General features: G+C 43.6%; 1 protein-coding gene across 26 annotated transcripts in view; it reads left to right on the forward strand.

Moving 5' to 3' along the window:
* The window catches only part of ACBD6 (acyl-CoA binding domain containing 6), an 89,835-nt gene that overhangs the window by 15,976 nt on the left and 61,006 nt on the right, over window positions 1–12,853 (forward strand). For all 26 annotated transcript variants that reach the window (XR_012674562.1, XM_075156823.1, XM_075156808.1 and 23 more), the window contains one exon: window positions 11,159–11,241. Coding sequence is in view for 25 of the 26 variants with exons in the window: in XM_075156823.1 (XP_075012924.1) it covers window positions 11,159–11,241 (83 nt within the window). In the remaining variant the exon portion in view is untranslated. The remainder of the gene's footprint in view (window positions 1–11,158; window positions 11,242–12,853) is intronic.

Raw genomic sequence — 12,853 nt, forward strand, 5'->3', positions numbered from 1 at the left:
CTGCAGCTGCATTTTATTGTAGAGCAGAAAACAAAATGCCAGATCCAGAGTGAGATTTTCAGTGTTTTGGAATTGTGGTTCTGGCAAGCTGTGCATAAGTGAAAAAGTTAAAATGAAGAAGTGTCTCATAGTAGAAATATAAACAGCTGGAATATGTGTCAGCCTCCCACCCCCAGGGAGTCTGTTGGATTGTTCTCTTTGATTTTACATCTCTGCAGAAATTTATGGTCTCAGCTCCTTTTATTTATGACATTGCAATCCTCGTTCAAGCGATTGATTGAAATACAACGGTGCCAAGCTGCAAGCCTGTATTTTAGAAAGGTTGAAGTTTAGAAAGCAAACCAGCAAACAGTCACATATTGAAAACTGCACTGGAATCCTGCACAGAGGTTGCCCATGTTTCTATGTTCCTAAACGTTTTCAGAGTAAAGAATTATCATGACAAGGATTTATACGTCTTCTCTCTTTTAAGCTGCCTGGTCTGGCTGAAAACATACTGTATGTTAAATATGCAATCTTACTAGCCCTGCAAGGGCTAACTTTTGCTTATAACGGTGTTAGTCTCTATTTTCCCGGCTCAGATCCAGCAGTGCTGATGCACTATGTTGTTAGTGTACTGTGGGCAGCATAATATATTCTCTTGCAGCTACTTGAATGTAATAGTAGTTGGTTTTTGGAATTGCAAGCAAGAAATTGGGGGGCTTGTCATTTTTGGCTACCAGTGCAGTGATTTTGGTTAAACGTTTAAGCAAAGATGAAATATTTTTCCTTTTCAAGATGTCAATGAATTAATTTTCATCATCTTACACTAATTCAAAAAAAAATCTTATACTATCTGGAATGTATTCAGAAAAAAGAATAATTGGAGACGTAGCTCTGCCTTGCTGATGCTGAGTGTGCTGCTGCAGCATAGTGATGCATGTGGCATGCTGGCATCGTGATTTCTGGCATTCCTCTTTCTGGTGGATTAAGACACTGCATGGTAGCCGGAAATACCAGAGGCAACTGAAAAAAAATCAAATAAACATTTATACATTTTCTAAAAAAAAAAAAAAAATCAAACTCCTGGCATTCAATGATGACAAGATGTCACAGAATGACGCAAGGTGCCTCACTGTGTAACTTTCTGTGCAGCAAGGACCTAGTTGCTTTTTCCTTTCCCTCTTGATAGATGTCCAGAAGTAACAAGTTTTGCTCTGTGGCTGTAGTGCACAGGTAGCAGTCCCACAGCACCTGCTTATTCTGTGATCCCGCAGCTGTGGGATTGGAGGCATGGGACACAGCTAACCTCTGGGATCTTAAAACTGCACTTGAGCAAGTGCTCTCCTAGCTGAGAAAGTTAACTCGATATCGGAGAAGGACCACCAGATCATGTTTAAGTTGCTGCTGATCCTCTGCTGAAGGTTGTTGCTGCTGTGGCTGACCTGACAGAAAATGGATAGGTGCCGATACTTCCAAGGAGAGCCCAAGATCTTGGCTTAAACGGAGATGGTAAGGTTGAATTTGTTAAGATGTCAGAGCACAAGCTGAAGTGGCTGAGATGCAACCAGGTATTGCCCTCTGCCATTTCTGCCTTGAGGTGGCAGTTTCTGGCAAAGCAAGGAAGGGTTTTAAATGCCATGTGCCTTTTTCATTTGTTGCATATTTTAGCAGCAATGCTGCTTCTCCCCAGCAACAAAAAATGTGGATTACAAAAGTATTGAAAAGCTTGTTTTCATGAAGCAGCTGTGTGAGGCTGGAAGCAGAAAGGAGCAGTGTTGTGGCAGAGAAGTGACTCCACCAGCGATCAAAACTTTCCTGTTAGGTTCGTTTCTGCACTGAAACTCCACTGGCTAAAACAAGTTGGAAAATGAAGCTTTTGGTAGCGGTGGGCAACATTACAAAATTGGGGTCTGGGGAGGCTGCAGCGTGGGCTATCAGAGGAGAGGTGTTGAACCAAGCAGGGTGCTGTCAAGGCTATAGGGGCATGGGGGGTAAGCAGGCAGGGAGATGTAGTTAGGAGCTTGGGGCAGAGGCAGAAAGCAGAGCAGGCTGAATGTCAGCCTGATGTAACAGGGGGTTTGGAAGGGGAGGAAAACCAAATAGGAAGCTGCAAGGGGAGGTGGGGAGGACCAGGAGGGTAAGAGGTGCTTTCTCTGCTCAGTCATAGCTTCCTGCTGGCCAGGTCGCTTCCCAAGCAGCGAGGAGCCTCCCTGACATCCCTGGACCCCAATATTTTCCTGGGGTGCCCAGAAATCCAGAAGAGCCTGATTTAATGCACCCAAGTCCTGTCGCCCTGGACAGCAAAGTGAGGTGGTAGGTGAGAGTGGGAAGAGCAGGGACAGTCTCCTCTGCTTGTGGCACAAGCTTGGGCTTGTGGCACAAGCTTGGCTTGCTCTGCGGCTCGCTCGAGAGCTCGTGGCAACCTCTCATCAAACTCTTGCTCCTGTTTTGGCCAGGAACGCACTGGGCTGTGCAAGCAGCTTGACTGTTTTAAATGGGGAAGGGTGCAACCACTCATTAAAAAATCTAATTTTTCAAAGTAGTTGAAGCTGTTGCAGAACTTTCAACTTGCTGTGTCAGAGGCTGTTAAAAAAATGCGGGAACTTGGGTGGAAATTACGTGTTTCTCTGTGGAGTATGTAATGCCTTGATTTTTAGGTGTGGAGTTGTAGACATTTAGTTGATGGTATTCAGACACAGGAAGGGTTCATGTACCCTGCTGCTTCACATGGCTATGTAAAGGCTGGTTTAAAGAGAGACTGTGATAATTAAAAATAGCATATGCTTTTAGTTAGGAGAAAATAGCTGCAGTTGTTTTGTGTATAACATAAGCTATAGAATAAGCTGTTTCTTTAGTGAAAATACAGCTTTTCGGGTTAGAAAAAGGTTAAGTGGTTATGTTTAGCTTGCTCTTTACACAAGGAGGTATTGAGAGTAATTACTGGAGATTAAGATTTTGTTTGGATGTTAGCTAACACATTGGTTAATGTCTTGTAAATGCTATTTGTCTCTTAGAGTGGAAAAAGAGTTATCCTTTAAAAGAGCATATATTATCTAGTATTTAGATACTTCGGCACTATTGTACCCAATTACTCCTATTGTAAGAAAAGATGGCACTCCTTAAATGTCTCTAGAGCATCCTGTAAGTATTTTGAGCTGAACTAACCAGCACAAAGGCACATAAAGGCTCAGACACAGCATCAGTGCACAGCACTAAAGGCTGTTCAGCAGGCAGCTGCCTCCCGATCCTGCTGCATCCTTCTGGCTGAGCCTGCGAAGGGTTACACCATAACTTCAGACACCTTCTGTTCCTGCTGAGATGCTCTGATCCTTCCCTTGTCTGAGTCTGCGGGGCCAGGGACCAATGAAGCTCTCTTCATTCTGCCATTGCTCTGTCTGCAGAGCTCGTAAATCCACCCTCTGCCTTCACGACCCAGATTTGTTGGAGGAAACAAATTTCGGTGGCGCTGGTCAAGCAGCCTTGGAGCTGTTCCTTTTGCGAATGGCGAAATCGGCCTCTGCCACTGCGGTGGTGCTGTCTGGTCCGGGTCACTCCAGCAAGTAGAGAATGAATACTTCGAGAGGCAGGCTGCGGGTGGGGGCTGATGTCCTATCACTCCTTTGTATCTCAAAAGTTAGGGTTGCCTTCAGCTTTCAAGCTTCAGAGCATATGTTTCATCCTAAGCTATGTAGCTGTTCAGTATTTCCAGTTTGGCTCAGAATATGTTTCTTGCCCATACAAATGTCTGTGTAAATCTATATAAATTCATTACAGTTACAGTATAGGCCATGTTTTTATGTATAGCTTGGTCCGCTCTGCCTGGGCATTTGTGGATTTTCATATGGGCGATGTGACAGAAGTGATTGATTGCTTCCAGGACTGACAATACAATGCTCTGTGTTCCCCTTGTGAAAGTGCCTGATTTCTGCTGTGTCTCACGCTGGAAGGGTGCAAACAGGCCACTGGTTTCACCCTTTGATATGCAGACATCGGGAGTCTGCAAGTTACTGCAGCGTCCACAAAAAGGAGATGAGGAAAGGAGAGTCTGCTGTCAGTCTTGTGTTGCCACCTACAGATCTGGGCTTCCATTTAAAACAAAAAAAAAAAAGCTCCACAAATCAAAAACTGTTGGAAACCACTGCATTAGGTTTTTTGATTGAGCATATTATTTCATTCCATGCACATGTTAAAATGTATACGGTGAGTCATGAAATCACAGCTACTAGCAAGCATAAAACATGCTCAAAATTACATTAGGCATTTTACATTTATTTCCCATCCCCAACTGTCTTTACTACTAATTTCCAACTGTGATTATGATGCAGTTATTAATTAACTCGTTATAGGTTAAATGAGTAATCTGCAAGGCCTTGTTTTAGATTGCAGCACTGTTTAACTATGCAGTGCAATCACATTAATTATACTATGTTTGTTTTTATTTTTTTAATATAATGTGGGAAATATTTTTCCTGTCTTAGATCATGTTTGTAAGAGGAAATTCTGCGATGAGATATTAAAAGAACCAGAAAACTTTTTTTTTTATGTAGCCATTAATGGAATATTAACTAAACTCTCTGCAATATTTAAAACAAACGGGGGGGAAAAAAAAAAAACCAAACCAAAAAAACCCAACTGACAGAGCGTACTGCCATTTTTTATAGGACAGTTTGCTCAAATTGTACAGATCCTCAGTGGTCTCTTGAAAACGCTCCAGGTGCTGAGTCATGTGCACGCTCTCGCTGAGCTGCTGCTGGGAGCCAAGAAGGATTGTTGAGAGAGGAATATTAAAATAGTCTGTTTATGACGGCCATTAATACTGCTGGTGCGGAGGGTACGGCAGCCTTTCATGAAAGGTGGCTTTGCAGCAGAGTCTAACGGGGAGGCTGCCCTCAGCTGGCGTGTATTTTTATCTCGTTTGGATATAACTGGTCTCTGCTAGTCTGTAAAGAGTGGTGAGAAATGCTGAGCTCATGTGTTTTACTGGGGAAGGAAGGATTTTTAACGCTGTTCAAATGTTTCATACAGCACTAAATTTTACAGACGGTAAAAATGTTTTTCCTTCAGTAGCATCACCTCTGAAGGGTTAATACTTACCTTCCCTCCCGCTGCAGGTAGCATGAAGTTCAGCTAAGCTGTAAAGTCCAAAAGATACAGGTGGAAAATACCTTTGGAAGAGGACATTGTTTGTCCTCATTTCATGCTTCGTTAGCCGCCCTGCCGGAGGACCCTCCCACATTGTTCCGGGGTCAGGAGCCTCCCGCGGTGCTGGGGGAGAGGGGACATCTCCTCCTTGTGCAAGGGCTCTCATCTTCGGACCACCTGCATTTGGGGTGGAGCGCACCCTCCTCCCCTTGGCTCTCCTGGCACTGGCCTTAACTAGCGAAGGAAAAGACAGCAGCAATTATGGCACACACAATTAACGAGCTTCTAATCTCCAGCCTTGCGTGTAATTGCTGCTGTCAAATACAATTAGTGTCTGCCCAAGTTCCCTTCCCAGGGGGATGGCCAGGCCCAGGCACAGAGGGAGAGGAGGGGGGCAAGTGTCTGAAACTTTAGGAGAGTTTACGTTTTCTTGTTGCCTCCCTAATAATCCTCTTCAAATTGCGTCCAGAAATGTTAATCCAGAGCATTAAGGGGACACGGTGGCCAGCAAAGCAAGCCTTGAGGTCTACTGTTGGGTTAACTCTGTGAAGTGTCTTCTGTAAAATTTGTCACCTGAGACTGTACCAGCTTAATTACAATTCAATCAGCACACTTCAGGGATTTACTCATACCTTCATGTGAGCCTGACGGGGTTACAGGACGTCACCCGTCCTGTCATGGCAGCTGAGACTGGAGGTGCTGATCACCTCCCAGGTGTAGTCTGGGGAGTTGGGATGCGGGCCAGGGTTTCTCTTGCCCCCGCCAAGCAGACCTCTATGAACATCCAGCACTTGCAGCTCCTCCAGGCTCGGTGGCTCAGGACCCTCGGTTGCACCCCAAAGCCCTGCAGGCACCCTGCGAGGCCAAGGCAGATTTTGGGTTGCTGCTTTGGTGGCTGCTGAAGGCTGCCACGTTCCTGTCGAGCAGGGCGTTTCACTGTTCGGCTGCTGCGTGTGTACCTTGCTGCAAACTGGTACGGAGCGAGGTAACGTGCATCCCTGGCCCCAGCGCCGGGTTCTGCGCCGGGCCGTGCGGGGAAGCCGGGCAGCGTGCCATGCAGACACCTGCGGCTGGAGGAACGGGTAAGCTGTAGGAAGGTGAATTATGCAGAACAAATGCAGATTGGAATCTGCACTATGTATTTGCTGCTGCGGAAACACTTGAAGTTTTGATTGTAGTAATTTTGTTGGGAGTATTTGTTGTCTCCATCCCATAAAGCCAGATACAGCTGCTGCTCTGACTCAAGTTGCATCAGGCTTAGAGGAAGAGAAAAATAATACAATAAGTAGCCTCTGAACCCTGAGATAACTTCTTCCATGCACGGCGGTGGCTCGGGTGTGAGATCCTGATGCATAGCTCTCATTTAAGTTGTCTCACTTTTCTGTTTCCAAGATGCGTGATGATGAACTTAAGTCTTGACCGCTTTAAGACATTAGCCAGTGTAACTTCGAAGATAAGTATTTTGATGAGATGAACCTTTTTGCTAGTGGCTTTCTCTTTTTCTTACATATTTATGTGAAGCTACTTAAAGGTTTTGGGTGTGGAGAAAAGCCAGAGTGAGATGTGAGGGTATTGGGGGGGTGATAGATGTGCTGTGCAACACAGCCACGTGCCTTGCCAAACAGCTATTGCTGCTGTGGGGGGGGTGTCTAGACATGCAAAACTAGCCAGGCGGAGTTCTCATTTTGCTCTGGATAAAATTGGGATGCCCTACATTTAACCCATGCCTAGGATCTAGCTCTTCTGCTAACTCCAAGTTACGGGTTTTGGTTTTTTTTTTTTAAAAAGCTTTACTGAAACTTGTGCTATTCCTGCTGTTTTGTAGTATCTTTGTAGGACTTCTCTGTACCTTTGCTTCTGTCAGATGCATGAGTCCCTTGCCCTCCATATAAGATAGCTGTGTACCATTCGGTCCAGTTCAGTCCCAGCTAATCACTGATGGTAAGTTCACTTGTGTCTCTGTAACCAGTTCTGGTACATGAGTTTGAAGTGAGCCATCAGAAGGGCCCTTGGAAGTACCATCTTGTTAAGTCTGTTGTAGCCTCTTTTGTGTAGATTGGAGCAAAACTTGGGCTCGGAGATGAAAATAATAAATCCCCGTCTTCAGGGATATAGCAAGAGGTTGGCTCACCAAACCACCCCCCGGCAGGAAACTACCTCTGTTCCTCTTAGATGATAAATTTTCATCCTGCTCTCCAAAGATGAAGGGGGAGAAATGGATCATGCTGTGATCATGGGAGACTTTTAAGATCAAAATAGAAGGTGAACTCAAAACCCTCACAAAGAAAATGTTTGCCTCTAATTGTTTTCCGTTTCCATAATGCTTAGTATGATAAAACTATCTTCTCTTTCTCCTTTATTTTTCAATCATGATTAGACGTTAATGTTGTTAAAGCTTATAAGTGAGCTTGAGCTACTGTCTCGTTGAAGAGAAGATGGAGCTGAAATTTTCAGTGAGGCACTGGACAGGGTTTTTTAATGTGTCTGTCATTATATGTTAACCTCTGAACTGGGACACGACGTCTGTTTTATGGCTGACAACAATTTAGAAGTATACATCTTGACATCGTGGATAAAGGAAGAAGGGGGAGTGGAGAAAAAAAAATGAATTAATGATGTTAGCAAATATTAGTCCCTGTATTTCCATTTTGTTCAGAAAGTGGTTGTCAGGCTTTGAGGCCGTCTGGAGCAGCATTGTCAGTGACAGCCAGTCGAGATGCGATTGTACCTTGAATCGAGCCAGTCTTTTATTGACAAATACAGTGCACTGAGGCAGGGATGAGGATGCTCTGCTGTCTGTTCCGGGAGGAGTGCAGCTTTTCTCCTGGCATTCCTGGTGACATTTGAGAAGGATAGTTCTGGGCTTAGTGGAGTTCCCTGCACCAGTCCGTGAGCACATCGGGAGCCAGGGGAGTTGAAAATGTCTCTTAATGAGTACGTATGCTGCATACTGAAGCACATATTTGCCCATGATTTATGGTCAACCAGATCCACCTACCAAAGTCAACTGTCAAGAGTAACAGTGACTTTGATATCGCCTTAATTGTTCGCAAGCAACAAAGAATCAATGGGCAAGAATTAGGGGAAAACACGAGAAATTCCAGTGCCTCTTAAGGCATCTCTTGCATGTCTTTATCATCTCTTCCCAGATCTCTTACGTGCCACTGCCTGTGCTTTGGCACTCGAGTGGAATCCTTCAAGGTTTCTTCCCATGCTGTCACAAATTCCCTGTTATTCCCACAGTTTTTAACTGGCAGTTTGAGGGCAACCCCCTCACGCTCATGGAGCCCACAGTAATTTTGCCTTTTCTACAGCATCTCTCTTACGTGGTCCTGACTGCGGATAATGCTGCTGTCATCTCTTAGATTCAGGTTGCAAATGATGGGGGCCTGGGATCACGTTCATTCTTAACTATCGTTAGTTACATGTGTATCTGCAGTGCTTTTGGACAGCGCTGCCAGCAGTGAAAGAAATTGAGCCAGCTTAATTGAGAGCCACATAGTTAATTATTAGTGCCTTTTTTAAAGAGGAGAGAGAGAGAATGTGCAGTGTCAGTTTTTAATTTCGTTACGGTTTGCAAGCTAATGTGACTTTAAACTCACTGGTCATTATCTGTGTATATGTAGCGTTTCCTTTATCTTTCCAGCCCTAAAAACCCTTTTCTGCTGTAGAAATGTCAAGAGATTTAAGAAGGAAAGTGCATCTGCGCATTACTGATACCTTCAGCCAGTATGAGTGACGAATAAAAATACTGGTTCCTGTTTGTACAAGATCTGTGATGTGGTTTGGAAGGAGCAACTGCTTCTGTCCCACCTCTTTCATTACCCAGTTTGGTACGTCGTGCGAGTCCCTGGCAGGTAGTATAGATATTGGAAGCAGGCAGATGAGCTCATGGTACAGGCAAGTTGTCAAGGGCGGCTGGAAAGAAACCAGTTTGTATCTGCGTCAAGGCAGAGTTAATGTTTTTGGGAAGAAGTGTTCCTTGTGGCCTGGACAGATTCCCCTTGGGAAGTCCAGGGGTGATGAATGGTGGAGCCATGATGCCATCTTTCATGGCTTTCCAGAGTAGGGGCACACATTAAATCCTGAGAGGATAGCCGAGACTTTTCCTGTACATTTTTCATAAACTTGTTCTACATATCGAGGACTGTGATGGAATAAGCTTGGTTCAACATTCATAAATTGAATATTGAGTTACCTATTTCTGTGTGAAAGAGATGAGATAAAAGCTGCTTGGACAAAGTAACCTGTACGTGGATTAAAAGCCAGAGAAGTTTTTGCCTGAGCATTTTTGGGAAAACCTTTATTGCTAAGTTTCCCAGTGACCTTATGTGTACTCAATCAACCTGATTAATCTTTGGTAGAAATGCATTGGTTGTGCAAAGAAGGTGAACTTAATCCAAGAAACCTTTTTTACAATTTCTGCCTCTAGAAAGATGAAATGTATTTTCTCAAGTGTTGTTTCTGACTTTGAAAAAAAGCAACAACCAAAAACTGTAATCGGAAGAGATGAAAGAATATAGATTAAAAAATTTTTGTAGTTTCTGATACTGGTTGAATGACTACTCTTCCTCAATATCCAAGAAGATAGACTAGTTGTGAGTATAGCTTCATTTTATGGAAATAACTCTTGCATGTACTAGCAGATGATCTGAAATTAATTTTCTTTAAGTGGTGTGGAAATAATTGATGGACAGTAAGGTTCTCTGCTAAATAATTTTTTAAGAGGGGCATTGCACTGTAAAGACTCTGAAGCCCTTTCCCTTCAGGAAAGGAGAACTTCGTGTCACCTTTTACTCTAAATTAGAGAAAGCCTACTTGCCCTAGAATAGTTTTCAAAGCCAATTTTCTTTCCATTTTTTCTTATAAAGAAGTACGTCTGTGATATCTGCAAACCCAAATATTATGGCTTTGGGCTGGTACAGGAGAGCTGAAAGGTGGAACTGGTTGGCTCAAACTGGGCAGAATGTAAGAGTAAATGTATTGTGGGGAAACAGTAAATTGATTTAAAACAAAAGCAACCTAGGGAGCAGGAAGAAAGACAAATGTAAGCATGTTTTATTTAAAAAAAAAAAATCAACATCTTTGTAGGTAGAATTCTGATGAGGCAGCAACGCTTTTTGGTGTAATCAGCAATGTATTGCAGCTACTGAGAGACTGCTAGAGGTTGGGACGGCTTTCCCTTTGCTTCTGATTTTATTCACCCCGGGTGTGATGATCTCTCGTCACGGAAAGCCACCCAACTGTCCACTGACAGCAGCACGTTGCAATTAATGGGCTGGTTTTATGCGGAATTACTGCTGCGAATTGCAAAGCAGTTTTGACAGCTTACCTGAAGACCAAGATACCAGATGCCCTAGAAGAGTTAGGGTTTCTGGTGCCCTGCACCCCCTAATAGGGTCAGGCTTTCAGACAGCAGGCACTTAGCCCTCTCTGAAAGTCTGGCATCAATGTAAAGTCAGCCAATTGAAGATCCCAAGCTGCAGGATGTTTTTTTGAAAAGGTAGGCCTGAGGCTCCATATCGATCAATCATTATTCTAATTGTTCATTTCTATTATGGTGGGAATCATTCAGAATCCTAGAGTTCCTGGGAGTAAATCATTTGGAAATGCTGCCCATTATAAAATTTAATTTTAAATCTATATTAAATAGATTTATAAAGGCAAGCTTTGCAATCTAGTAACATAACATTATGCTACCTCACAGAGGCTCGGCTTTTGGGTCCTAAGGGGCCATGGCTGGGAGTGCTGCGCAGGCAACGCTTTGGCTCGTGAGCGGGCCGGCGAGGCTGCCAAGCCTACCTTTGGGGTGACCCTTCTGGGCCACATTCAGAGGAGCATTGATCCGGTTTGCAAGAGATCCATCCAGCTCTTCTGGGTGGAGTAGGGCCATGGGGTACCGTCTGCCGTGCAGATGAGGCTTCCAGAGGGCTGATCCCATCTCTGGGGCAGGGGTGGGAGATGGCGGAGGGGTGGCACCGGCTGGGACGGGATGGGAGCCAGGATGCTGGACCAATCTTTCTTTTTCTTTCAGATGACAGAGAAGAGGGGAAAGGAAAGCAAAACTGCATTTGGAGGCCCAGTTGTCAGCTCATTATATCAAGAAGAAACAATCAGGTGATTATCTGCGCTGGACTTCAGTTAAAAACAGTATTTTTCTAATGTCATTTTGTTAAGCTTTTTTTTAATATTGCACAAGTGTGGTGGCAACTACAACAGGATAATAAATGACAGGAAAGAACTTTTCAGGTCCATAATCATTTAAATCAATAACTGCCTGTACCATTGCCAGGTAGTAACCTTTCCCTAGCGCAAGATGTGGGGGAAGGGCAAGGCTTCCCATTTTTCAGTTATATGGCTTAAAAAAAAGTAATATTGGATATTTTTAATAGAAAGCTATTCAGACACTACCTTTTTCAAACAGTTATTTCTTTACCAATACATTCATTAAGGATTGTTCAGTGAAGGTTTTAATGTTGGACAATGTTTGCCTTCAGGGAGAGTTTGTACCTTCTATCAAATTAATTTTTTCTAGCTTCTGCAGCTAGCATAGCAGAAACGCATTTACTGAACTAGAGTGGCTGCTATTTAAAAACTGTCAAGGTGCAAGTAGTAAGTGACATTAGCTACTGAATAAGGACAGCTGGGGTTTTTTGTTTGGTTGGTTCTTTACTGTTCCAGACTACTAATCACGATTATAATATTAACTCCAATACCTAAATGATTGCCTGGAGGATCTTTCAGAATACAGCATCGTATTTTTAGTTAAAATGAACAGTCAGGGAAGACTAAATTTTTGAGCAGTGTTTGCTGTCATGTTGCAGTCACCCATTTATGTGTATGTGATCCCATTTGTTTTATTGAATGTCTTGCATCATTTTAGTCCCAGGAAATTAAAAGGTAAACACTGATTTCTCTACACACAGCCTCCCAAGCTTGCTGAGGACTTTCCCGAAGTGTTAAAACTCTAACACAGCATTTCTTTGACTTCTCATCACAAACTAATGAAAAATAAATCTTGAGCAGGTGGCTCCAAACCCTTTGCAAGGAGCTCAGGTAGAAATTGATATGGCTGTTCTGTGTAAGCAAATAGGGTGGCAGTTTTGTGCTCGGCAGTAGTGCGGGCACTTCCCTCGGTGTTGCAATCCACTTTATAGCGAGATGGAACAGTTGGCCAGGAGTAGCCTTCTCCGCCTTGGATGGAGAGCCAACACATCTTTAACTTGCCCCTGGACCTTGACCAGAGGTGGTCAGGTATGACCTTGGTTTAGGACACTGTTTGAGGAATAGCACTTCTGCTAACCACGAGCTCCTTTTTCTTCCCTGCTCTGTCAATGTAGGTCTCAACCAACATCCTTGATCTCATAGTTTGTCCTTGTGATTTAAATCCTGTTCGAGCTGTTCTTCCAGGATTGGAACACATCAGTGCTGCCCAGTGTTGGGTGCTAAGTGTGAGCTATGCTTAGTGCTTTCAGAATCTTGGCTGTCCCAAGTACTGCCCCTTCTTGGATGTGAAATACAGCACAATATACATGAGAACAGTTTGCTCTGGTTGGCTTGACTAGTCTAAATCTTCTTGTCATATTTTTGTTTTTATTTCCACGAGAACATGACTTGTGCAGGACTTGAAGACAAGTACAGCTCCGAATACATTTTTTCCAAACATAGCATGAGGACATACGTGCTGTAAGTTTAGTGTAGCATAGCTGTAGTCCTTACAAAATGAGCC

This window comes from Calonectris borealis, chromosome 8 (genome assembly GCF_964195595.1).
Source record: "Calonectris borealis chromosome 8, bCalBor7.hap1.2, whole genome shotgun sequence".
Classification (NCBI taxonomy): Eukaryota; Metazoa; Chordata; class Aves; order Procellariiformes; family Procellariidae; genus Calonectris; species Calonectris borealis.